A 21,786-nucleotide genomic window follows, 5' to 3' on the forward strand; every position below is an offset into this window, starting at 1 on the left:
TCCATTCCCTACGAGAATTTCATAAAGATCAGCCCCTGTGCTATGATATACATACTGTGTATTTTGATCGAATGAACCTTAAATGCAGCCATCAAGGCCGGCGATATCATTTATCGATATCGCGGTTCCCTCATTGGGTCAAGCGATCGAGGCGAGATAGGAGAGTGAGACGCCACGTTGCCTACTATCGGTGAATCTCCTACGGGTGTGCCACGAACACAACTACCACAGCCAGGCGTTTTTTTTTACTAAGAAGTGCACAGCCGCAATCGACACGGCGTGTAATCCTCACCTATTTTAAAACATACGCTAATATTTATTCCATTGGGCCGTATTGAATAGCACGGTCTATTAAGATCTTTATTATCCTTAACTAATAAGCGAGAGGGCCCCTACTGTTTTTCCTTCAAGAAGACGACCCGCACATTGTCGAAACGCTCAATCGGCTCAATTTCATCGGCATCCTCGTCGACTCGCTACGGACCATTTTGCATGACTGGACCGAGGTCGTTCACACAGGCAACACGGCGCAGGAGACGTACGTGGCAGCCAAGTTGGCACTGCTTGTTTGCTGCGAGCAGGGCCACGATAACAGCAATGCGAACCAACTTCTAGACCTTTCTGACCACATTTGGCGCGTCTGCAAAGAAGCGTTCCATGGCTCGACATTATATGAAGTCAAAGGACTCATTCCAGGTCCAGCTCTTCTCCAAGTCGTCCACTTCGGGGGTATAGTTTGGAGGGGCGGCCCTATTCGGTTCGTCAACATCTTACTTGATGACAGTGACGAACTTGTGGATAAATAACTCTCAACATTCTGGTTGAATAAGACTCAGAGCAATACCATTAAACTGATAGCGTCGGATGATGTACGTTGTTGCGCGCATCGCATTGAAGAGCCGAACCCGGGCTGACGGAAACTCGTCTGTTATTAATCATTTGGTCAGAAGAGTTCTAAACTTGGTTGGCATGAATATACGCACCAAAATCGATTGCCCAAACGCCAGTTCCAGTACCCATATCAAGAACCTGCTTGGCTGTCTTGTGTCCTGTAGAAATTGCCAGTCCATCGGCGAGACAGATCATCCACACACGACGCTGCAAATCTTTGATGGCATTATGATACTCTCCAAGAATCATACATGGCAAGGAAGTCATGTAGGCGGTCGCTCTCTCGTTGTCGCCAAAAGCCAAATCAGCGGATGACTTTACAAGACATAGACAACGCTATCGAGTTATCCGTGTTCATACCTCGTCATTAAGATAACTGTATTCTGCCATCAGGCCAGCGATAACACACGTGCAGCCATCAGGTGTTGGTATGCACTTCTGGCGCCCATGGAGTAGTAGGTCCGGCATAATCTCGCAGCAGCAGACCACAATAACTTGGTTTGCACATGGATCAATCACCAGAAGGCCACCATGCATTACGAGAACCACCCAAGTATTATGGCATGGCCCCAGACGCCGACCTCGTGTGCTTGATTACTAGTTAAACATGGGTTCTATGTGCCCTGTAGCAAAGTGTGGTATCATAAGCTGGTGACCTGAGCAAAATAAACCCCCGAGCTTTTCCGACTGAAAACCCCAAACGACTCTTGAAATAACACGTGTGATAACATTATACCTCGCCATTTTTTTATGAGGCATGCTGCTCAAAATGCTATGACCTTCTTCATTGACATCGGAAAAAACAACCATCATTGTTCACCATTGGTGTTCAAAGCTCATCCTCCTCTAGTTCGAGGAGATCAAGAAGACTAGGATGAGGCTCGCCGCAGCAGGGGCAGACACCAAGCTCATCATCCTCACCCATCAAATCTTCAATTTCTTCCATGGCGTAGCCACTGGTACGACAGAATTCGGTCCACTGACGTACCTCGTCATCGCGAGATCTGGGGACTCTTTTCCAAATGGTGAGGTCCTTGCGGTTGGGTGAAGATTCGGGATGACCCGTCTCCTGAGGCGCAGGCGGCATGATGGGTTCGCGGGGGTGGTGATGACCTATATCAGAGTCCGAGTCCGAATCAATGTCGTCATCAGAAGAACCGTCATTGCCTTTCTTCGACTTCATCGTCTTCCATGCCCGAACAACACGAGCACAGCTAGAGATACCCGAAAGGGGCTTCAAGGAGTTCTTCCATTGCACAAACGAAGGAAGACCGGCAAGAAAAAGACCTTCGTCGCGTAAGAGGCCGGTGAGCTCGGCGGTCGCCTTGCTACCTGCGTCGTCAATGGGCAAGCCAGTTACCTGCAGCTCGTTGAGCGTGCAACCCAGTTCGTGAGAAGCCATGTCGTGGAGATCGCTGCCAGGCATGGGCAAGAAATCGTCCAAGAAGTTCACAAGATCAATTCTGAGAGACTCTAGTCCGGGGAAGAGTCTCGGGCGGGCGAGTCTCTTGTCGTGCTTGGGATCGAAGGGGGGGCGGAGAGCGCGCAAGAAATCAGTCACCTGGCCCCAGGAATAGCATCGGAAGCCACCGCGGGCGTAGGTATGTTCGTTGATGCGAGGAATTGTCCGCAGCGTGATATCGTTCTTGAGATGGGGATGGTAAGACCGCTCGAGCTTGTGCTTGCGCTTCTTGTCGTCGAAGAACTGGGCAATGATGCGGAAGTTGACATGCTGGATGTTTTTGCGGTACGCGAAGTCCAGATCGGCAAAGTTGCGGACGGATTCGGGAGTCGTGAAGACAAAGGAGTTCTGGCCCCACAGGATGCGACTGCCCTCATCGTTCATGGCCTTGCATGTTGCCAAAAAGTGTATGGCGATTTGGTTGCTGCGGTTCCTCTCGTGATGGGTCAGGTTCTCGGGCTTGAGTTTCGACAGAGGGTCGATGATGGGGTCTTTGCATGTTAGAGAGTACTTGAGGATGCGCAGCAAGACTTCGGTTGGCAGATACGGAAACTGGTGAGTCTCGGAGCTGATGGATGAACGTGTGCGCCGGCCACCAGAGCTCTGGTTCTGGTACGCCGCAGAGATGGGTGACCAGGAGATACCATTGTCGCGGAGAAGCTTCTTCAGTTTTGCGTTCTCATCGGCAAGCGCCTTGTTCTTGGATCGAAGCGGGTGATTGTAATATGCTTCAGCCTGGTCCTCTACGTCGCGACACTCCCACGGCATGATTTCCTGGACGTCGGTCAGCTCGCACACCACAGATGGCAACTGCTGGAGGCCAACGCACCACATCTCGATGCGCCATGATGGCGAAATTGAGGTGTTGCCGCCTGGAGATTTTAAGTAGTTTACAAGAAAGTTAGTTGTTGGGACGACTGCGAGGAGAGGTGCGTCCGATTAAAGTATTGGCGTGGCGTGACTCTTGAAGCTTACAGCGAGACAAGAGTATGCCGCCGATCGATTATCCGTTGGTGTTGCGGGCAAATGAGTTCGCCTGACGTTTGAGGAAAAAGAGGAAGCCGGGGAATCTCCAGAATCGGAACAGCGCTAGGCAAGGCAGGGTGTGCCGGTGACAGGTGACCGAGTTGGAGTGAGCTTGCAATGATGTGACCTACGATTGGAGTGAAAGGGTGAAACGAATGTTTTAAGAAGAATGTGGTTCGGGCGTTCGTTCTGACGTTGTGGACGGGTTGGATCGAAATGCGAGTTGTAGGTGAAAAGAGTCAGTCAGCCAAGCCCAGCTCATACCAAACTCAAGTAGGTGAGTGAGTGGGTTGGCGATTGATTGAGAGATGGATGCGATGAGTATTTGCTGAACCGTGAACGAAGAAAGTCGGCAGCTGCTGATAGCAGTGCCGAGTAGACCGATTAACCCCAGGATGTGAGTAATCAGGTCACAAAATCGTAGAAGCGGTCGAGTAGCGCCGGAAGATGATGGCAAGATTGCTCCTGAGTCGGCGTCGAGCCGATCGATAAATCCCGAATCCGCCTTCCCCGGACGTGGCTCAAGTCGCCTGGTCGTGACGGGAAGTAAGACACCTCTGGGAGGGCAAAGACGGATGTGGTTGCAATCAGCCGTATCGTCCTTCGTCCGAGAACTCGGGTTGCCGAGACAGATGACAGAGAGGGGTGAAGAAGACGATTGATGTAGAAGAGACAATCACAGGGGGAGAAGAGAGGGTCAAAGAGGGCGAAAGGGAAAGAAAGGTACGGATAAGCAATACCGTGGCGGCAGGCAGATCTGTGCAGGAGCGGACGCAGACAGGGTAAACAGCAAGCACGGGAGGCGGCGGTGCTGGTGGTGGCTACCTTACCGACCTACCTCAGCGACGGTGAGCGATGGCCCAGGCTTCAACAGCGTGGAAGCAACAGACAACAGCACCCGGGGATTTTACTTCAGCAGTAACAGCAGCAGCCGTAATGCATCCCCGTCTCAGCTTTGACGATTATCGATATCCGCCGAAACCCCAGTCAATGGCTTTTTTTAGGCAAGCGTGAGCTCTTTTCTTATTCCTATGTTTCCAGGTTGGAAGACACGGCCTCTATGAATACGACGTTTCATCAAAGGGAACGACAAACTGCATGCATCAGGATGAAGAGATGGGGTGATGGGAGGGTAGGTACATCACGAAGGGGCAGGTGCAGCCGGTGCAGTGTACCATTATACAACCAACCTAATCTCAGATCACCCGCAATATTTCAATTATGGCAGGCATCCACAGCCATGACAAGACGGGAAGGAAAGGGACTTGATTGAAGACTTCCACATCCGCAGGCAGACATAGGTAGGGTGTGTCATGACAGTTAATGAAGATGCATTAAGAGAAAAAAAAAAGCCTGGGAAACTGACGGCTCCGGACCTTTGCCGGCTTCACATGGAACGGAAAGAACTCGGGAAAGGGGGGGATGGATGGATACTAGAAGGAAACAAGGGCCACACGGGGGTAGGTGCGCATTTGCTTTTCATGTCTTGCTCCTGCATATGCTCGAAGCTTTGCGAGGAGCAGCAGACACTCACTCTCTCCACTTTCCGAAACTGTGCTTCATCAGGCCATGCCTGCGACGAAGTCCCATGGGCTCTACTTTACATCAGGGACTTTCTTATCATTACGAAGGCACGGATCCGAACAAACACGGCACCTGGTAGGCACATGAAAGAAGTAAACGGATGCGAAATACCTACAGTGTACATGACGGTACTGTACGGTGCGGAACACCCAAAGCAGCTTCCCGAGCTTCCTAGCGATCGATGTCTGGAGGCAGGATCGGATCGCGTCACCAGATAGGTTTCGTAATGCGAGGTGGGCAAAACAATCAGGTATTGTTTACCGGAACCGCGCTGCAAAGGGTGGCATTAGGAAGAAACGGGGCTCAGAAGAACAAAGGAGCCTCCTCTCAGATGCTAGACTTTATTGAATCGATGCTGTCATGGGCTGGGCTCGCGCTGGCCGACGCATGGCATGGGAAAACCACACAGATCACGCCCCGCGATGGCGACAGGAGCTCCAACCTGTCATATCACAAAACCACCATGATATGATATTGCTGCCCCTCATAAGGAGTAGAGTACTTGCATTTCTCTCGCACGAGAGCACCTTAATGGGAGAAGGCCCAAGCTCTCCCATCTGTTTCCTCATCGCATCTTCTCCACTCACTGTTCTAGACGCCCCCGCCGTCCCCGTACTCAATGCAGACTACATACGATGGCAGTCATCTTTTAGACATTGGTGGCTTTGGGCAACCTCAAGCAAGGCAAACCAGACGATCGATGATGAATTATCCCCATAAAACACGTCCGTTAGGGCCTCCATTAGCCACAGTTCCCACGAGTGTCGCCCCTTCCACAGCGATTGCTGGGCGCCACTGTAAACCGCAAGTGCTCATCCTCCGCTTTTGACGTCATCATGTCTTGCCAATTACATGCTGCAGGTGGCTCAAGCTCTTCACCTCTGCACGTAAGGTAACGTGCTTTTTTCGATGATGAAATGGTCGTGCCTGCTGCAGGTAGCTATGGCAATGAGGTCAGCTCGCCTAATGGGTTCAAATAGTCCTGCGACCAAGAATCCTCGTCTAGAAGATCCTCTTTCTTCTCGTGTTCCTCACGATCGCTTCCATCGACTGACAGGAAAACCATATTACATTTCTACGAATCTGCTCAATCTACCTCAACGTCCCAAATACAATCACCATGTCTTTCTCCAACGCAGATACTGGCAACAAGCCCGCCGACCCTTACAAGGCCGCCAATCTCGATAATGACGTCTCCGTAAAGGAAAAGGTTGAGGCCTTCGTCAAGTTCGCCGAAAAGTCCAAGTTCGGCATGATGACCACCAGAGACGCCAAATCCGGTGCTTTGGTTTCTAGAGCAATGGCTCTTGCCGCCACTGTTCGTTCATAACCGATCCGTCCTCCGCGAACCATATACTAACCCCTTATTTCCCAGGAAAATGGTGGCGTCGACCTCCTCTTCCACACCAACACTGAGTCACACAAGACGGATGAGATTGACAGCGACCCTCACATCAACATAGCCTTTATCAACAGCTCCGGCGACTGGGCCTCTGTCTCGGGCATTTCTAGCGTTATCACTGACCGTTCACTGGTCAAGAAGCACTACAGCCCCACCCTTAAGGCGTGGCTGGGTGATCTTGGTGATGGTACTCACGACGGATCTGAAAACGATCCTCGCATCGGCGTCATCCGCGTCAAGACCACCAGCATCACGTACGCCATCAGCAACGCGACTTTTGTCGGCAAGGTGGCTCAGTTGGCCGAGGGTGTTGTGACGGGTAATGCGGCGCAGGTCAACAAGTTGAGGGAGGTCCCGTCTCAAGAGGTCGAACAGTACCGCTCTGCTGCTTCTTCCTCTTAAGCAGCAGCGCCCATAATAGAAATGTACGAATAGCAGAGTAGATGCTGTTGCGGCGGGCAACACCAACCCGAATTACGGGACACGAATGATGACTATTGCTTCCCATACTCTGCGTTCCAGCTCTTGTCGAATGTTTCCTTATTCACCGCAAACTCACGGATGTAATCGCGTTCGAGTTCATGCGCCCTTCTTCCGAGCAAAACCATGCTGTGCAGGGGGCCTCCCAGGATCTCGTCTGTATCGCACAGCTCTTGCAACGTACCAGCGACGAACTTCTCAGTTTTGCCACCCACACGAGCTGCTCCAATGGCCAAGCTATCAGCGGTATAAGCACGCTCCTTCTTATCTTCTTCGATCTCGAGCATCTGTGCGGCGCACTGTCCGACGGTCATGTACCGCGGGGGCTGATACACCCTTCTCCCCCGAGCCATGTCCTCCAGACTTTGCTCCTTGACCTTGATGTCAAGCAGCACCAGCGTGTGCAGGCCGATATCGCGGTTCTCCTTGATGCGGTCGTAGAAGGACGCTGGTTTCCATGTATCGGTGAAGAAGACCATTGACACAGTCTGGCCAAAGTTGTACAGCTGCAGGCCCGTGGCGCCGATGCCGGACATGATGGAGGCATTGGGGACGGTACGGATCGGAATTCCCAGTTCGCGCGCGCGCAGGACAAGATCGGTGTGTGTCGTCGCGCCGAAAGGGTCGCCGACGACGCAAAAGGCGACGTCTTCGGTCTGGGCGTCGCGGAGGATCTCGTCGCTGTTGGACTCGACCATTTCGCGGTCGGCGACTACGATTTCGCGGCCATAGTAGCTTTCCTACGGAGGGGCATTTTGACGTTAGGAAATGCGTCGTCTGCCATGGTCATTGATGTAAGAGAAGTAGGAACGCACCAAAACAGTCTTGTCCACGAGGAGGATGCTAGTGTAGGCTTCGAGATAAACCCTGGCGGCCTTCTTGACGACCTCGAGACCCTTGACAGTGATGTCGGTCTCATCGGACAACCCAAGCCCAACAAGGTACAGCATCTTATCTGAGATCCTCTGGGAGCTCTTCTAATAGGGAAAGACTTGAATGATTTCGGTGAGTCGTCAAGTCGCAGGGAACCCCAATAGAGTCTGGCAACTTTTCGTCTTTCTTTTTTTCTCCCTTCGTATGGAGGGGAAACAGGATGGAGGGGTAGTTATTCTTTTTAGCGCTGCAACCCCACCAACAACACCCCTGGACCTTGTCTCGCCTAGCCCCTCTTAAGTTTTGAACCCCTGTGGCCTTCTTCCGACCCCCGGCGCAACTTCCCCAGGCATCAACTTTCATCATCGAACGCGTCCAGCAAGTACCCCCGTCACGACTCCACGCAGTTAGCAAAGCTCCCAAAAGACCACCTGCTGCACCTACATCTTTCCGAACCTTTCACCGAGATTGCCGTAACCCCCCGGAGGCAAAGCCGGTTGACCGCTCAATATTGTACAATGGCCGACAAGAAAGGTAGCGCGTACGGCGCGCCAGCAGACGACACCGACTTTCGCAAGACGTGGGACCTCGACGAGTACGCCGCGAAGGCCAAAGACCGTGAGGCCAAGGAGAAGGAGGAGTCCAAGGCGCGTTACGAGGCCAAGTTGGCCGGCAAGAAATACCACAAGCCTCTGACTGGTAACGAGACTTTCACGCAGGCGCGGCGCAACGTGCTGGACCTTAGTGCGCAGGTCGGCAAGACGCAGCTGGTGCCCGCGGGCGCAGGCGTGGGCAAGCGTGGCCGCGGCGCAGGTTTCTACTGCGAGCCCTGCGACCTCACATTCAAAGACAACAAGCAATATGTCGAGCACATGAACACGCCGCAGCACCTGGCCAACACGGGGCAGACGAACGAGGTGCGGCGTGCGACGGCCGAGGAGGTGAGGGAGCGGATCGAGTGGCACTGGCAGCGGAAGCTTGACCTCGAGAAGGAGAAGGCGACGAGTCTGCAGGACAGGCTTGCGCTTCGAGAAGAGGAGAGCCTGAAGGAGGCCGAGGAGAGGAGGAAGAAGAGGAAGGAGGCAGACGAGAAGAGGAGGGCCGAGAAAGAGGCGGCGGAGAAGGTCAAGCTGGAGTACGGGGATGATGTGAGGATTGAGGGGGAGCACGACGAAGAGGATATGATGGCGGCGATGGGGATCACTGGATTCGGGGGGACGAAGAAAAAATGAGGCGATTTGACCCCGGGGGGGTAGTGTTTGGCTTGAGAGTTGTACGATGTCGCAGGATGCAAAAGTGATACCCTTCAGGACGCGGTGAACTGGAAAATTACATGCAACGGGGGCGTTCCTGCCACAGGATCTCCATCACATGTGGTATTCCGCTAGGAATCAGTCTGGGTGTCATCGATTTGGGTTCATTTTCACCGAGACATTGTCGGTGTACCTCGGTGAGAACGAGGTAGGCCCGCCCCGCACCTGACAAGCCCCTGCAGTCCGTGTTACCCCATACTAGCATTGGCGCCGACTTCGACCTCACCACCGTCGCCGGTTTGCCGTCCACCCTCCAACCCAAATCGTACTCGCCTCGCTCGCGACAGACCTCACACACCGCCATATGTTTCCTCGCACATAGACATCCCGAAAGCAACACAGGTACGACGAGAACAATCTCCTAGAGTTTTACACAACCGCCCTTCGAATTCCGTCGTTCCCGAACAGCCTGTCCAGTCGTCTGCGTGCGCGCGCCCACCACGACCCCCGAGTGCCACCCTCCGATCGGCAAGCGGCTTCTCTAGGAATACATACCACTCTGTTACAGTAGAAGACCGGGGGTTCTTTCAGAGTCACCTGCGATACCATGGCGTCATCTTCCGCCGCAGCGGCATCGTTGCTGGGCCGACAGCTCAAGGAGATGCAGACGGGCAAGGACATACCGGGAATATCGTGCGGCCTGGTCAATGACAATAACATCTTTGAGTGGGAGGTCATGCTTATGATTAGCGATGACTGCAAGTACTACGGAGGTATGATTCTTGCCCCTTTCCATTCTGGCACAAACCCGGTTGCCCACGGGACACCCTGTGGCCAAGATTCCCCTTCTGTCTGTCTGTTTGTTTGCCCACACAGTCCACTAACATCGAGCCCCCCAAACAGGAGGCAACTTCCGCGCACGTCTTGTCTTCCCTCCAAACTACCCCCTCATGCCTCCCTCCCTGACGTTTCAGACGCCGATTCCGTTCCACCCCAATATCTACCCCGACGGGCGGCTGTGCATCTCGATCCTGCACCCGCCAGAGGAGGACCAGTACGGTTACGAGGCGGCCTCGGAGCGGTGGAGCCCGGTGCAGAGCCCCGAGACGATCCTGCTGAGCACGATCAGCCTCTTCCACGGGCCCAACGACGAGTCGCCCGCCAACGTCGAGGCCGCGCGCATGTTCCGCGAGGAGAGGGAGGGAAAGAACAAGGACTTCCGGAGGCGGTGTCGGGCTTGCGTTCGGGAGAGTTTGGGGGAAGACTGAGGCGTTTGTGCGTCTATAGGGGGTAGGTATGGGGTTGGATGAACCTGCGTTTTCAATGGCGGACTCATGAGTCCTTTGGGGTTCGAGTGGGGGAGGACGACGTAGGGACGCCTGCGACCTTGGGCGGGTTTCTGTAAGGGAGCATGACGGCAAACAGGTGACACCGGGGTGACAGGACCACTGCATCATGGCGTTTTGGAGATATCAGCAGCATTTACTAGGCTGGGCCGGCACTCGGATTGACGTCTTTCTCATTCGTGGCGCCTGACGGAACTGGGCTTCCGTTTTGGACCTGTATTGTATGGCTTGGATTTGTCCGACTGCACGTCGCCCAATGAACCACAGGTGAAATAGTCCCACTCACGTCCCGCTGTGCGGCTTACCCTCGTTCAAGACACCGAGTCAAGGTGGTATTGTCCAATAATACCAGACCGATCGCCAACTGGTTTTCGAGATACGAACAAGATAGCGGGCAATGCAGCATCGGTTCCTGCCGAGGATGGGACTTTTCAATCTCTACATCACTAATCGAGTGAAGATAACCCCTGGTACCGTCAGGATGTGGGTCAAGCATGAGCTGGGTTAAATATTTGCTAAAAGCAAGTGCGTAGCGTACAAGCACTCAGTTACCAAGCGTGACGATGGAGACCACTTTATCATTTGGGTTCATAATGGATATGTTCAAGCTGCGGGGCCTGAAGACAAGTACTAACCGGTTACGAAGCGACCACACGCTCGCTTCTGGATGAGATCTCGCTATAAACCAACCCTCTCCTTTCCTAGTTGTGTAGGAATCACGACAGAAAAGATAAGACTTCTGCTGATGCGCCTACCACCAGCAGTGTCCACGCCATGCATTAATGGGGCGTGGACACCCAGGGCTACTTCCCGTAGGGAGAGCGGTACGGCGGTTGGTGATGGAGAACCTCGTTGATTGCAGGCTCCAATGCTGGAGATAACGCTGGCTACAGAAGCCAGCTCGTCGATGGTAGACGGCCTGGGACCTGGCAAGGGATTGGTACCCATGATGTTGCGGCTGACGCAGACTTCAGAACAAGCAAGGAGAGGAATTTCAATGGAAAATGGAGGGCTTCCTCTTACGGATGGGAGACCTGTGGGTATATCTCACCTCTGCTTCTCGCGTCAACTACGCTGGATCGGCGGTGAAACCGTACCTAGCAAAACACATTTTGCCCTGGCGGAAAGGCTCAAACTTGCATTCTCTAATTTTTGCCGATTTGTATCCGGCGGTTTCCTGAAGGATCGGAAATTAAAGGCGTTAATAATTTGGCAGAATGCCATGGTGCATAGGCACGCCTGTTGATTGCTTCTGTAGCGGTCGTCTTGCCGTCGTTTCTCTATCATGGGCTTCGTTGACCAGCAACTGGTCTTCTTGCAGACATAGCACTTGCGATCGAACGGGGAATTTGTGATGGGGTGGGCGGTGTCATGATAGTCAACTTCTGCCTCGACCGTGGTTGTTGCCGAAGCAATCGTCTCTGCCGCGGCCGTGATACGTAAGATCAACCCGCAGATAATCTAGCAAGACACCATCAGCTTTGATTGATTGCATCGCGGTGCTTACGGCCGATAAGAGCTGGATGCAGACCCCTTTCCATATCGGGTGGCTGGACTGCAGAGACCAAAAGTGCACTCTGAGATCCTGGCGCAGACAACGCTGGTGTTGTGAAGATATTATGGTATTGACGTTCCGAGCTAATTGTCTAACGTTTCCTGTCTACTGTGTGGAGTGGGTAATTGAACTAAGGTAGGGTCCTGACTGCAACAAAATAGGGATTGAGTTAGGTACTATGATCTGGGTTGTATCGGCATGCTTCAGTGGCAAGAGCCTCTGGTTCTCGCGGACTCGTGAAGGCACTTGTCTGGTTGTCATCAACTGTCGCATGAGGCTCGGGTATATTGGGCTCAGACTCGGATGTCTGTCTCAAGCTGAGGTGCGGATAGAAACAAGCTCAGGCTCTTTGGTACAGTTTACTCGGTGTTGTTGCGAGGAAGGGGTTGAGCGGGTCCCCGTCGTCTTACTTCCTATGAATGTACGGATACTCGCTTACATTACACGCATTGTCACCCAGCCGCTGTGATTGGATGGATGCTTACTGAAGGCGGCAGAAGTGAAGATTGCGTCTACCAGATCAGGGGATCGAAGTTCAATAACAGAACCATAGCTCACTTCAGTCTAAATCTTTCGCAAACCGAGCTATGTCTGCCACGATCCGCGGGCGGGCAAGCACATTGTGAGTTCATGAAATGGCCGCGTGAGCGGGCCACGCGCCTCGCAGTGTCCATTCAGGGCCCAACAAGCGACTCTATCCACCGGGCATTCCGCGACGATCAAGGACATCTATGATTGATTTAGGATATTGATTTCTCTCCCCGGCATGAAGCTTGGATTTGTGATTCGCCTTGGTCATAACCGACCAATATCAGTAGGTTGGTTTCGTACCATTTCATTGGTCTAGTTTCACGCTGTATGTACTGACTGTTAAGTAGAATGTGGTGACGGGATCACGGGCCATTGCTGCACCAAGCTGGACGAGAAAACGTTCACCCCCACCAATTGGTGTTTCTGCATCATGTGAAAAAGGAAAAAAAGGAAAGAAAAGGGAAGTTTAATCAAGCTTAACCTTAGCTACTACTTATCTAATTATGCTGGCTCTCTCCGGGCCTCCGGAGTGTTTTCCGGAAGTGGGATATTTCTGGCATGCTGGTGATGCGGATACTACCGGATAATCCTACGTATACCCAAGGGTTCTATCCGTAAACTGGCATGGGAAAACTAGCTGTGAGACGGCTAGTAGTATAGTTCGGGATCTAGGGCGTCCTGGAGTCAATTATCCCGGTATATCAAACGACCCACTATCGGACCGGTTTGCACTTAATCCCAGGATCTTGCTTACTACAGTTCACCTCCGCTGGCAACAGCCTCAACCTAGGTATCGCCTCGGTGATAGAGCCCAACGGAGTAGCATGGACCATCTTGGGCGTTATTGTGCCCATTGCCAATGAGCAGGGTTTACCCGTGAATGGCCGCTCTGGCGTGGTGGTTTTTGTCATGCTGGTGGCACCACTGTTTATGTGATTGGTGATGGGGTGTTAGGGTTATCATCTTTGCGAATGGTAGTCTGCCATTGGGAGGTTAGGGGTTGCATGTAAATACAAACATCGGACGCTTTAGTGCACCGGCCCTGCATGGCGGCCCGCCCTTCGATCCGTGGCAAAGCTGGTAAAAGCTGTATCAAACCATTGAATAAAACGTTAGCCAGGGTTTCATCCCGTACATCAGGAAAAGATTGTTCATAACTCATGGTCATCGTAGACCCATGACTCGAAAGTTTAGTCAGGTACCAAACTAGAACTGTGTCGGTCTATCAATAGTAATTTCACGCCCATGTATTTGATGAAATCGCGTCCACCTTTCCTTGTATGGCCAATCTCAGGCAGGGCAGGATCGGCGAGGAAGGAGTCAGGTCAAGAAAGTGGTTGCACTCTGGTAGGCAATGACATAACTCTGCTTGCAATTTGTGTTGGAGGAACAAACATCATTGTGAGTAGGCATACCCACATGATAAGCAAACGCCAAGCTTTTCTAGCATGATCAGACAGAAGACTCTATCCTGCAGAAAACTCTATTCTGATATGGAGAATTGCAAGCCTAAAAGAATGACACAGCTCTACAAGTAAGGCGCCGAAGTAATGCGCAGGCGGAGTTGGGGTGGTGTGATCAGATGCTCAAGGCCATCTTTAGATCGCTCAGACGGGCGCGTGCTCGCCCAGCGGCCTGAAGGATATGACTGGATTGACCTTATAATCGGTTTGGGCTGTAAAGTGTATGGTAGGGGGTGCTTGGATTCTGCTGGTATAACAATACCTAGGTAACAGCAACTTGGTCGTTAGAACCCAGTTCCTCGGTGCAGGGCAGGCAGGCAGGGCGTGCTTCAACTTAGATTGGGACCACATCAACAGAAGATACCCTCGCTCCATGGGGAGTAGTCTGACTCAGCAGCAGGTGGATTTGGTACAAGGACAAGCCTATTGTGGTGCCCAGCTGTCCAATGGCATTGAGCCTGCCCCTAAGACTACCTTAGCCGAAAAGTGCGAATACGACAGCAAGTGCGAAAGGCTCCACGGAACAGGCGCAGGTTGTGCCCCCCCTTCTATTAACCGTTCTTCAATCTTTCAACGGTACGCGCCAACAAGGGCTCTGCGTACTTTAGCTGCTAGGCCGGACCAGCTTCACCGAGGTTATATCTTGCGGCAAAGATGCCGGCCTAGATTTTGCGAGCATCGACCTATCGTCTCGAGCCTCGAGATCCTCCGCGCCCAATACACCGAACTCCTCGGACAAATGCCGAGTACGAATATGCAGTCGAACCCGTCCAGACGTTCCCACCCAAAGACTCGAACCGGTTGTAAGACCTGCAAGACAAGAAAGATCAAGGTATGCGCACGCCCATTTTTTCCTTGGAACACGCGCGACTGGACGGCCTATAACAATGGCGACGGGCTTAGAGACGTTTGTACCAGTACTGTTGTACTTGGACCCGGCCAAGCCGATGGGTGGGTGGGATGGCTATGTCGGCGTCGGTAAACCGCGTACGGCCTTGACTGCTAACGTACCACCTCTAGTGCGACGAACAGAGACCGGCATGTAAAAACTGCATCAAACATGGCGTCGCGTGTGGCTTTCTGGCGTCCCCGTCGTTGGATCCGATGCTGTCCCTCTCTCAACATGCCGGCGACCTGAACTTCCTCGATCTCGAGCTGTTACACCACTATTGCAACTTCACCGCCCATACTCTTTCCGAGAACCCTCTATTGCGCGAGTTTTGGCGCATCAATGTTGTCAAGCTGGGTCTTGAATGCGACTACGTCATGCGCAGTATCCTCTCCCTATCGGCTCTTCATATTGCGCATTTGAACCCGGAAAGGAAAGATGGCTTGCTAGAGAAGTCCATGGCCCATCACGAAATGTCGTCGCGGACGGCCGTCAGCTTGATGCAAAACGTACAAGACGAGAACAAGGCACCACTGTTTATCTTTTCAGTCTTGACCATCTACATCGGTAAGACGATTCGCATCTAGTGGATGGCGTTAGCTTGCTGACTTACCATCGGCCGCCAGTGCTGGCAAACTCCCGGTATCTGAACGAGGCGCCCTTGGCCAGCGCAGAGCAATCTCCCGACTGGATCGTATTGTTCTGCGGGACGAGGTATCTGGTCGGAGAGCCGAATACAAATCCCCTGATTTCCCCAATCATTAGCCGAACAGTAGCGCACTTCCAGTTCCGAGAAGCTCCATGCCATCACACCCATTTGGGCGATCTGGAAGCCAACATCAATGCGTCGGAGAGCGACGACGGCCTTCTGGCCATATACAACCACGCCATCAACGAGCTCTACAAATCATACGGCGTCTTCTACGAAAGCTCGGAACCACAAGACATCATTGACGTCTTCATCTGGATCGCCATGGTTGCCGATGACTTTCTCCCCCTCCTGCGGGAGTCAAGGCAGAAGGCCTTGGTCATTTTCCTATATTTCTGCATGCTTCTCCGGCAGCTACGCAGTCAATGGTGGCTAGATGTTTGGGCCAGCAATCTTTATGCCAAGACGTATGAGCTGCTGGACGAGGAACATAGGTCTTGGATCAGGGATCCAACAATCCAAAACCCCGATATTTGCCTGTGAAAGCCCCCTCGCTTTGGACCCGTGGTTTTCCCAGTGGCAAAACCGCCACAATTGCCGCTCACTGCCGGTAAGCCGTCGCGAATGGTTCCACTTTGGGTTGCAGCGGCTTCTTCGTGTCGGCCAGAGAATCCGACGACGGAAAGTGGTGGCTGTGACTGAAGCCCCTCGTCTCCTGGGAATGTTTTCCAACAGGGACGAGCTACCGCCGAGCTCTAGGTGTTCTGTCGCTTTTCGAATACTTCTGTTCTTCAATGTGCCCAAGGAAACAGCACCAAGAAGGCCAGTATGTTTGCCACCGTGGGAACCGTATCCAAGGTACAGTGACAGATTTAGAGCGACCAGATCATCACAGCCGTCTTGCCGGTGTCCAAACACATGGAGGATGTCTCGATGCCGACAATGACGAGAGCCATAGCGTGGAAAGCGCGGAAAGGGCTTCACCAAAGGCCGGTCGCTTCGATCGCTACAGTGGCTGGGGTGTCTGCATCTTCATTGGTGAAAGAGAGCCGTCGTGACGTTGGAGACGTCCGTCAAGTCGCCTGGAGGCCGCCGACAATGACTATTTGCTAGCCAGCGTCATAGAGGCCTAAGTTCCTGCGGGCCGAACTTGTTCCCCTCGTGTCCGCATCGTATGTGAACCGATGCTGTCAATGACAGAGGACTCGGCAATATGGAGCACCGAGAGTTGGGGCGATGTTTCTAGCTCGTGCGGGGTTCGAATGAGTGGTCAAGATTTGTGATGAGGTGAACAGTTTAGGTGTAAAGCCGGCGCGTTCTGAAATCGCTCAGGGAACGAGACCGGTGACCATTAGGTCGCCTTCGTCATCGTCTTTACCCGCGACTCTCGATTGTCTGGAACGGCTAAGGATCAGTATGCGGGCAAGAAAAGGGGCGGCCGCAGACTGCCTCGCCGTGGTGGATGTAGTCAGGGGAGCTCAACGCGAGGATACCCAAGTATAGGAAGCTTTGGACTCGGCCTTGACGCAAACGTCGAAGCTGGGTTGAGATGACCAAATCAGCATTGAAAATAGTGACAGTCACCAGGGGCAGCATCTAGCGGGAGAAACAAAAGCCTCCAGCTAGCCAGGCAAACGCGGCTGTTTGCCCGACACCCATAGTCGCGTCGTGACCGTCCATGTCAGCCCCGCTCCAAGGGGGTAACTGTACGAGGTATCTGAAGGAGGTGCATTAGATGAAAGCTAGTCAAGCGATTTGTACCGCGCTTCCCTTATACGAGAACGACGTGACGAGCGAGTTCGAAGAAACAAGTGAAGATGGAGTGAGTAAACGTAAGAGAGATTTCTAGCAAACGACACGGATTCGAGGACCCTCTTTAATAGAGCAGCTCCCCTTTGTCACACAGGATAAAAAGTGCGCAGTGCATGCTGCCAGTCGGGATTCTTGCATGTCTTGCATTTAACCGAATCCGAGGGGATCGGACACTTCGCCAATCGTCATCACGTATACCTAGTGTGTATACCTAGGTATCAAAGGAATTGTGAGGCTTAAGTGATTGCTAATATGGACTACGACTGCAATATTATGCTGCGCCACGTCTATGGAAGCCAAGAGGGTCCGGGCTACTCGTACTCGCATGCAGCAGTGTTCTTGGTGCGGCTTAAAGCAGTGAATGCATTACCGCATACATCCGGATATAACCTGCCTATGCATGCTTGATTGATCACCGAACATAAGAGTAGTATCTCAGATAGCTACCATGCTACAGACGTTGACATGACGCTTCTGGTACGTAATCTTTGCGGGTGCTAATTTAATGAATGATTACAGTACACACTGTCAGCCTCTACTCCTGTAACAGGGCTCTGCTCACCAGACTGCACAAAGGATGCTTCCCGATATATGCCATCAAACTTGGTGAATACTGACGACTAGAAGCAGAAAATGTAGCGAACCAATTGGCACCAAGTTACGTACATAAATGGCCTTCACAAGTATCTGACAAGTCGTATTCACTGAGGCGTTGAGACGATTCACAGCCTGTTTGATTGCCGCCATTGTGTAACCCCCCGTCCCCCGGCTGTACATGCAAAGTTTCGTGAACCCCGAATTCATCTCATAGTTCGGCTGTGGAGGATCATGTATATTACATTCCTCCATCCACTCCTGTTGTCATCACTTGACTACTGCGGAGGTGCATGCTTGATTCGAATCGTGGGACCCGAAATCCGTGGCGGGGGTGCTTGGTTCGCGATTGACTTTTGAAATGGTTCAAATGATTGACGTCAAGGTGTGACGCCGATCAACGAGATGATAACGAACATTAGCTTAGGTACTCAACAGCCGCCAGATCGGGTTCCTGAGTGACTCGTCGACTCGGCCAGTGCGGGGTCAACCGTCCGAGAAACCGTCTCCAACCATGACGCCCTCCAAATGACCATTCCGGACACCGCTATCATATCAGTTCTCCAAGCCTCCGGCAGCTGAAACCATCAATTTCGGATAACTAATGGCTCGAGAGTCGGATCGAGAGTCGGACACATACTTGGAGAACCTGCCGACCGAGGTCCTGCTCCAGATACTGACGCAGATCACCGACGTCCACTGTCTCTGGAATCTCCTCGTCTCGTCACCAGCAGCGGGCCGGGTGTTTAATCGATACTGCGATGATATTTTCTGGCCTTCTATCCACGATGGCATCGTACCACCGCAGACCCAGGATGTCATACGGTGTATAATCTCCCTCCGCTCTGGCGCTTTCCGAACCACGCCGTTGGATCAGCTCGCCGGCAAGATCAGAGATGGCGAAGCCGGCATTGTGCTCGGTCAGAGCTCGGAACTGGGATACAGCCTTCCAACCATAGACACGACAGCCAAGCCTTCGCTGACGGTGATGCGGTCCATCTTGGCGGTCGCCAGCCAGATACACGCCTTGAGCCGACTCTGCGTCGGCCACTATCTTGCAACCCTCTCAGCCGCCAAGGCGGCGGGTCGGCTGGATGCCACGCCCGAAGGGTCGATCAACGGTCAGCTGTCGTGGGTGGAGGAGCAACGTATCATTCGCGCTTTCTGGCGTGTTCAGCTGGTACGCGAATTGAATCTCGCAGCGCGCACGTCGAAAGTACAGTCTTCCGATGAAGGCGCCGGCACACCGAGAGAACTTGATGTCGAGGCCTTTTACGACAGCACCACGAGCAACCTCAAAGTTGCGTATCACGAAGTCATGTCGGCGTTGGACTTTCTCAAAGAGAGTGACCTTGGGAAAGCCCCCTATCGGACCACTGCGTTGAAGCGAATGCAGTCGAACAATTACACGGGAACAAGCATCTCGCCATCGACTGCAAGAATGCCCCCCGACTCTGCCACCCGAAGGTCGTCTTTGGTGCTGCCGGCGGACGGGCTCTGGATCGTGGACAGCATGGGAAGGAATGCGCACTCGCCAATCAAGTATGCCGGTTTCGGGCCGTACAGGAGGATGGGATTCGCAATATGGGACCGGGAGAGGCTTGCGAGGCTAGGGCTGGCCAGTCCGCCAGGCCATGGCCGCGTCACGGGCCTGGGGTCCTACTTTTCCTTCTGGTTGAACCTTCTGGACACGCAGGAGATGTCCCGTGCCGAGGAACGGATGCGGGAAGCAGAGTGTCGAGGTGGGCGGCTGGCCCCGTTGCAACCCATGATACAGGATAACGCGTCCTAAGGGGATTGATTGACGAGGACGACTAGCCCAAGCATACTGAATTTGTTAGCCGCTGCTTTTGCATTCGTCCCTCACGCTGAAGAGTCAGTCAGGTTGTGCTTACTTAGTCTCAACTCACTCGCTTGAAAATGCGATATGACTAGCACACAGCTGGTGCCAACTGTTTCACTAGCCCCTCCTCCTTTAGCGGAACTAGGATGCACAATACTAGTTAGTGTCCTCCGTACACGACGGGGGGACACTCTGCCGGCTTGCCGAAATCCGTGGCGAACATGCTGACTGACGTGAGCCACGTGTTTGTCGCGTGTAGCATCCCTGCGAGGAAACATGACTCCCGGTTGCGACACCTAGACCTGCTGATCTCATCTCCAAATGTCTACTCGGCGCGCGCACAGCGTGAGGCAGCCGTGGTCAGGTACAAGAGAGGAATGCTGCCTGCATGGGAGCGCGCCGACGGGCTAAGCGCCCTGGGTCCGGCGAGGCGGGTTCCTGAAACCAGCCACACTCAGCGCGCATCAGCCTGGGCTAACTCTAAGTAACTTGACAGCTTGCAACGAGATTCGCTCTGCCGCCGGTGACGGATGGGGGGACGGACTCAGACTTCGTATCTGATACGCAAGGCACGTATATGTGTCTATGTAGACATCGGCCGAGGCAGCAGCGTTTTCTGCATCTATATTAATCGTGCACGCTCGTCCGCGTCACCCATCCGCCCGGACCGATTTGTTTTTCTTCTTCTCCCCCCCCCCCCCCCCCCCCCCCCGGACAGAAACGAGACACATCAGCCCAAATCCCCCATTAGGGACTCACCACTGGGTCGGTTGTTTCCCGCTCCCTCTTGTCTCGAAACTCGTGCAAACTGCCGTCTCGCACCCACCTCTAACATGGACCCCATCCGCGCCTGCAAACGACCCACTCCGGGATCCGTGACAGGACAGCGGGTCCGGCCATCCGCCGGCGAGGTGTCCGAGACGAGGCCGGACCAGCGCGTCGGCTTCGCGGACCTGCCGGCCGAAATCCACCTCCTCGTCTCCCAGCAGCTCATCTACCCCGACGCGCTCTCGCTGAAGCACACCAGCAGCTACTTCTACTACCTCGTCGACACGGGCGTGCGCCTCAAGGTGGAGTGGCTCATGGAGCGCCGCATGCTACACCTTGAGTGCCCCAACGACAGGCGGTGCGACCTCGGCAGCGACCTTCGCTTCTGCAGAGGCAGCGTGCCGTACGTTCTCACGGCGGCGCTTTCACATATTCTCTCTTCTTTTCCCCTCCCTTTCCATTCTCCGTTTCCTTTCCTTTCCTTTCCTTCTTACCGAGTCCGAGCACTAACCTTTTCCCCCTTTCCAGTCTTCTGATGCAGAGACGGCGAGAACACATGGAGTGCGAGTCGAGACCGGGCCTCGGCTGCCTGGTCTACGGCACGTCCGTGTGCTCCCACCGCCGAAAGATCAGCGCGCGATGCCAACGCTGGTTGAGGCGCAGGCTGACGGTGGAGCTGTGGTGGGTTCTGCTCGCCCTGCTGCCTGTCGTCCTGTGCTGGCTCTGGATGGGCCATGTCGTGGCATGGATTGATTCCCGGAAGCACTACAATTTCGAACCCTTCGCCATGACAGAGTCATATGATTCGGCGACGAACTGAAAAGCTTTCAACGGGGGTGTCGGTTTATTCGCGGGACGGGGGGGGGGCGTATTTTCTTATCTCTCGCCTTTCTTCAGAAAGGGAATGGCACAAGGCGTTGTGGCATAGTATATTATTATTAGATCCTTGTCATGGCCTGCCTGGCACCTTGCTTCATGGGTATCTCAAGCGTCATAGGACTCTGTTGGAATCTTAAAGACAGGCGTTCAAGATCTGATGTATTGCACTCTGCATATGATTGGCTTAAACACTTTGGCTGCTTGTTTGTTTGCAGCTGACTTTCTAGACCTAGACGTTTTCTGCTGTCATCTCTTCGTCGTTAGCTGCTTGTGATGGACCCCCTAAATGCCGTTGGGAAGCTGCTTGGAACTGATGTGACGCTTCGCAAGCATCTTTTCAGGTAGAGCTCAGTAGACTTTGAAGATTTCCTAGTCTGATTTGGGCATGTGGTCGCCAGTTGTGTTTCGCGTGCAGGGAGTGAAGTACCCATCTACTCTTGAAAGCACGAATCCGACAAGGTTCGCCATAAGTGCTCTCCAGGTAAA

At 53.3% G+C, this 21,786-nt stretch overlaps 8 protein-coding genes across 8 annotated transcripts; 6 read left to right on the forward strand and 2 right to left on the reverse strand.

The window, feature by feature from the left end:
• Positions 1-1,720: 1,720 nt before the first annotated feature.
• On the reverse strand, positions 1,721-3,187 carry GLRG_06201 (uncharacterized protein; the record flags this gene model as incomplete). Its single annotated transcript, XM_008096886.1, has 1 exon — positions 1,721-3,187. One exon carries the CDS (start codon positions 3,185-3,187, stop codon positions 1,721-1,723), a length of 1,467 nt encoding a protein of 488 aa, XP_008095077.1.
• A 2,896-nt stretch (positions 3,188-6,083) lies between these two features.
• On the forward strand, positions 6,084-6,767 carry GLRG_06202 (pyridoxamine 5'-phosphate oxidase; the record flags this gene model as incomplete). The annotated part of the gene is made up of 2 exons (XM_008096887.1): positions 6,084-6,281; positions 6,339-6,767. The coding sequence occupies 2 exons, from the start codon at positions 6,084-6,086 to the stop codon at positions 6,765-6,767; spliced, it is 627 nt and encodes a 208-aa protein (XP_008095078.1).
• A 92-nt stretch (positions 6,768-6,859) lies between these two features.
• Positions 6,860-7,795, reverse strand: GLRG_06203 (diphthine synthase; the record flags this gene model as incomplete). Its single annotated transcript, XM_008096888.1, has 2 exons — positions 6,860-7,585; positions 7,661-7,795. 2 exons carry the CDS (start codon positions 7,793-7,795, stop codon positions 6,860-6,862), a joined length of 861 nt encoding a protein of 286 aa, XP_008095079.1.
• Positions 7,796-8,236: 441 nt separating this feature from the next.
• GLRG_06204 (uncharacterized protein) lies at positions 8,237-8,950 on the forward strand (the record flags this gene model as incomplete). The annotated part of the gene is made up of 1 exon (XM_008096889.1): positions 8,237-8,950. One exon carries the CDS (start codon positions 8,237-8,239, stop codon positions 8,948-8,950), a length of 714 nt encoding a protein of 237 aa, XP_008095080.1.
• Positions 8,951-9,578: 628 nt separating this feature from the next.
• GLRG_06205 (ubiquitin-conjugating enzyme) lies at positions 9,579-10,239 on the forward strand (the record flags this gene model as incomplete). The annotated part of the gene is made up of 2 exons (XM_008096890.1): positions 9,579-9,744; positions 9,875-10,239. 2 exons carry the CDS (start codon positions 9,579-9,581, stop codon positions 10,237-10,239), a joined length of 531 nt encoding a protein of 176 aa, XP_008095081.1.
• Positions 10,240-14,753: 4,514 nt separating this feature from the next.
• Positions 14,754-15,947, forward strand: GLRG_06206 (C6 zinc finger protein; the record flags this gene model as incomplete). The annotated part of the gene is made up of 3 exons (XM_008096891.1): positions 14,754-14,834; positions 14,887-15,322; positions 15,382-15,947. The coding sequence occupies 3 exons, from the start codon at positions 14,754-14,756 to the stop codon at positions 15,945-15,947; spliced, it is 1,083 nt and encodes a 360-aa protein (XP_008095082.1).
• Positions 15,948-18,414: 2,467 nt separating this feature from the next.
• Positions 18,415-19,602, forward strand: GLRG_06207 (uncharacterized protein; the record flags this gene model as incomplete). The annotated part of the gene is made up of 1 exon (XM_008096892.1): positions 18,415-19,602. One exon carries the CDS (start codon positions 18,415-18,417, stop codon positions 19,600-19,602), a length of 1,188 nt encoding a protein of 395 aa, XP_008095083.1.
• Positions 19,603-20,486: 884 nt separating this feature from the next.
• On the forward strand, positions 20,487-21,241 carry GLRG_06208 (F-box domain-containing protein; the record flags this gene model as incomplete). Its single annotated transcript, XM_008096893.1, has 2 exons — positions 20,487-20,824; positions 20,950-21,241. The coding sequence occupies 2 exons, from the start codon at positions 20,487-20,489 to the stop codon at positions 21,239-21,241; spliced, it is 630 nt and encodes a 209-aa protein (XP_008095084.1).
• Positions 21,242-21,786: the final 545 nt, after the last annotated feature.

This window comes from Colletotrichum graminicola (assembly GCF_000149035.1).
Source record: "Colletotrichum graminicola M1.001 genomic scaffold supercont1.22, whole genome shotgun sequence".
Classification (NCBI taxonomy): Eukaryota; Fungi; Ascomycota; class Sordariomycetes; order Glomerellales; family Glomerellaceae; genus Colletotrichum; species Colletotrichum graminicola.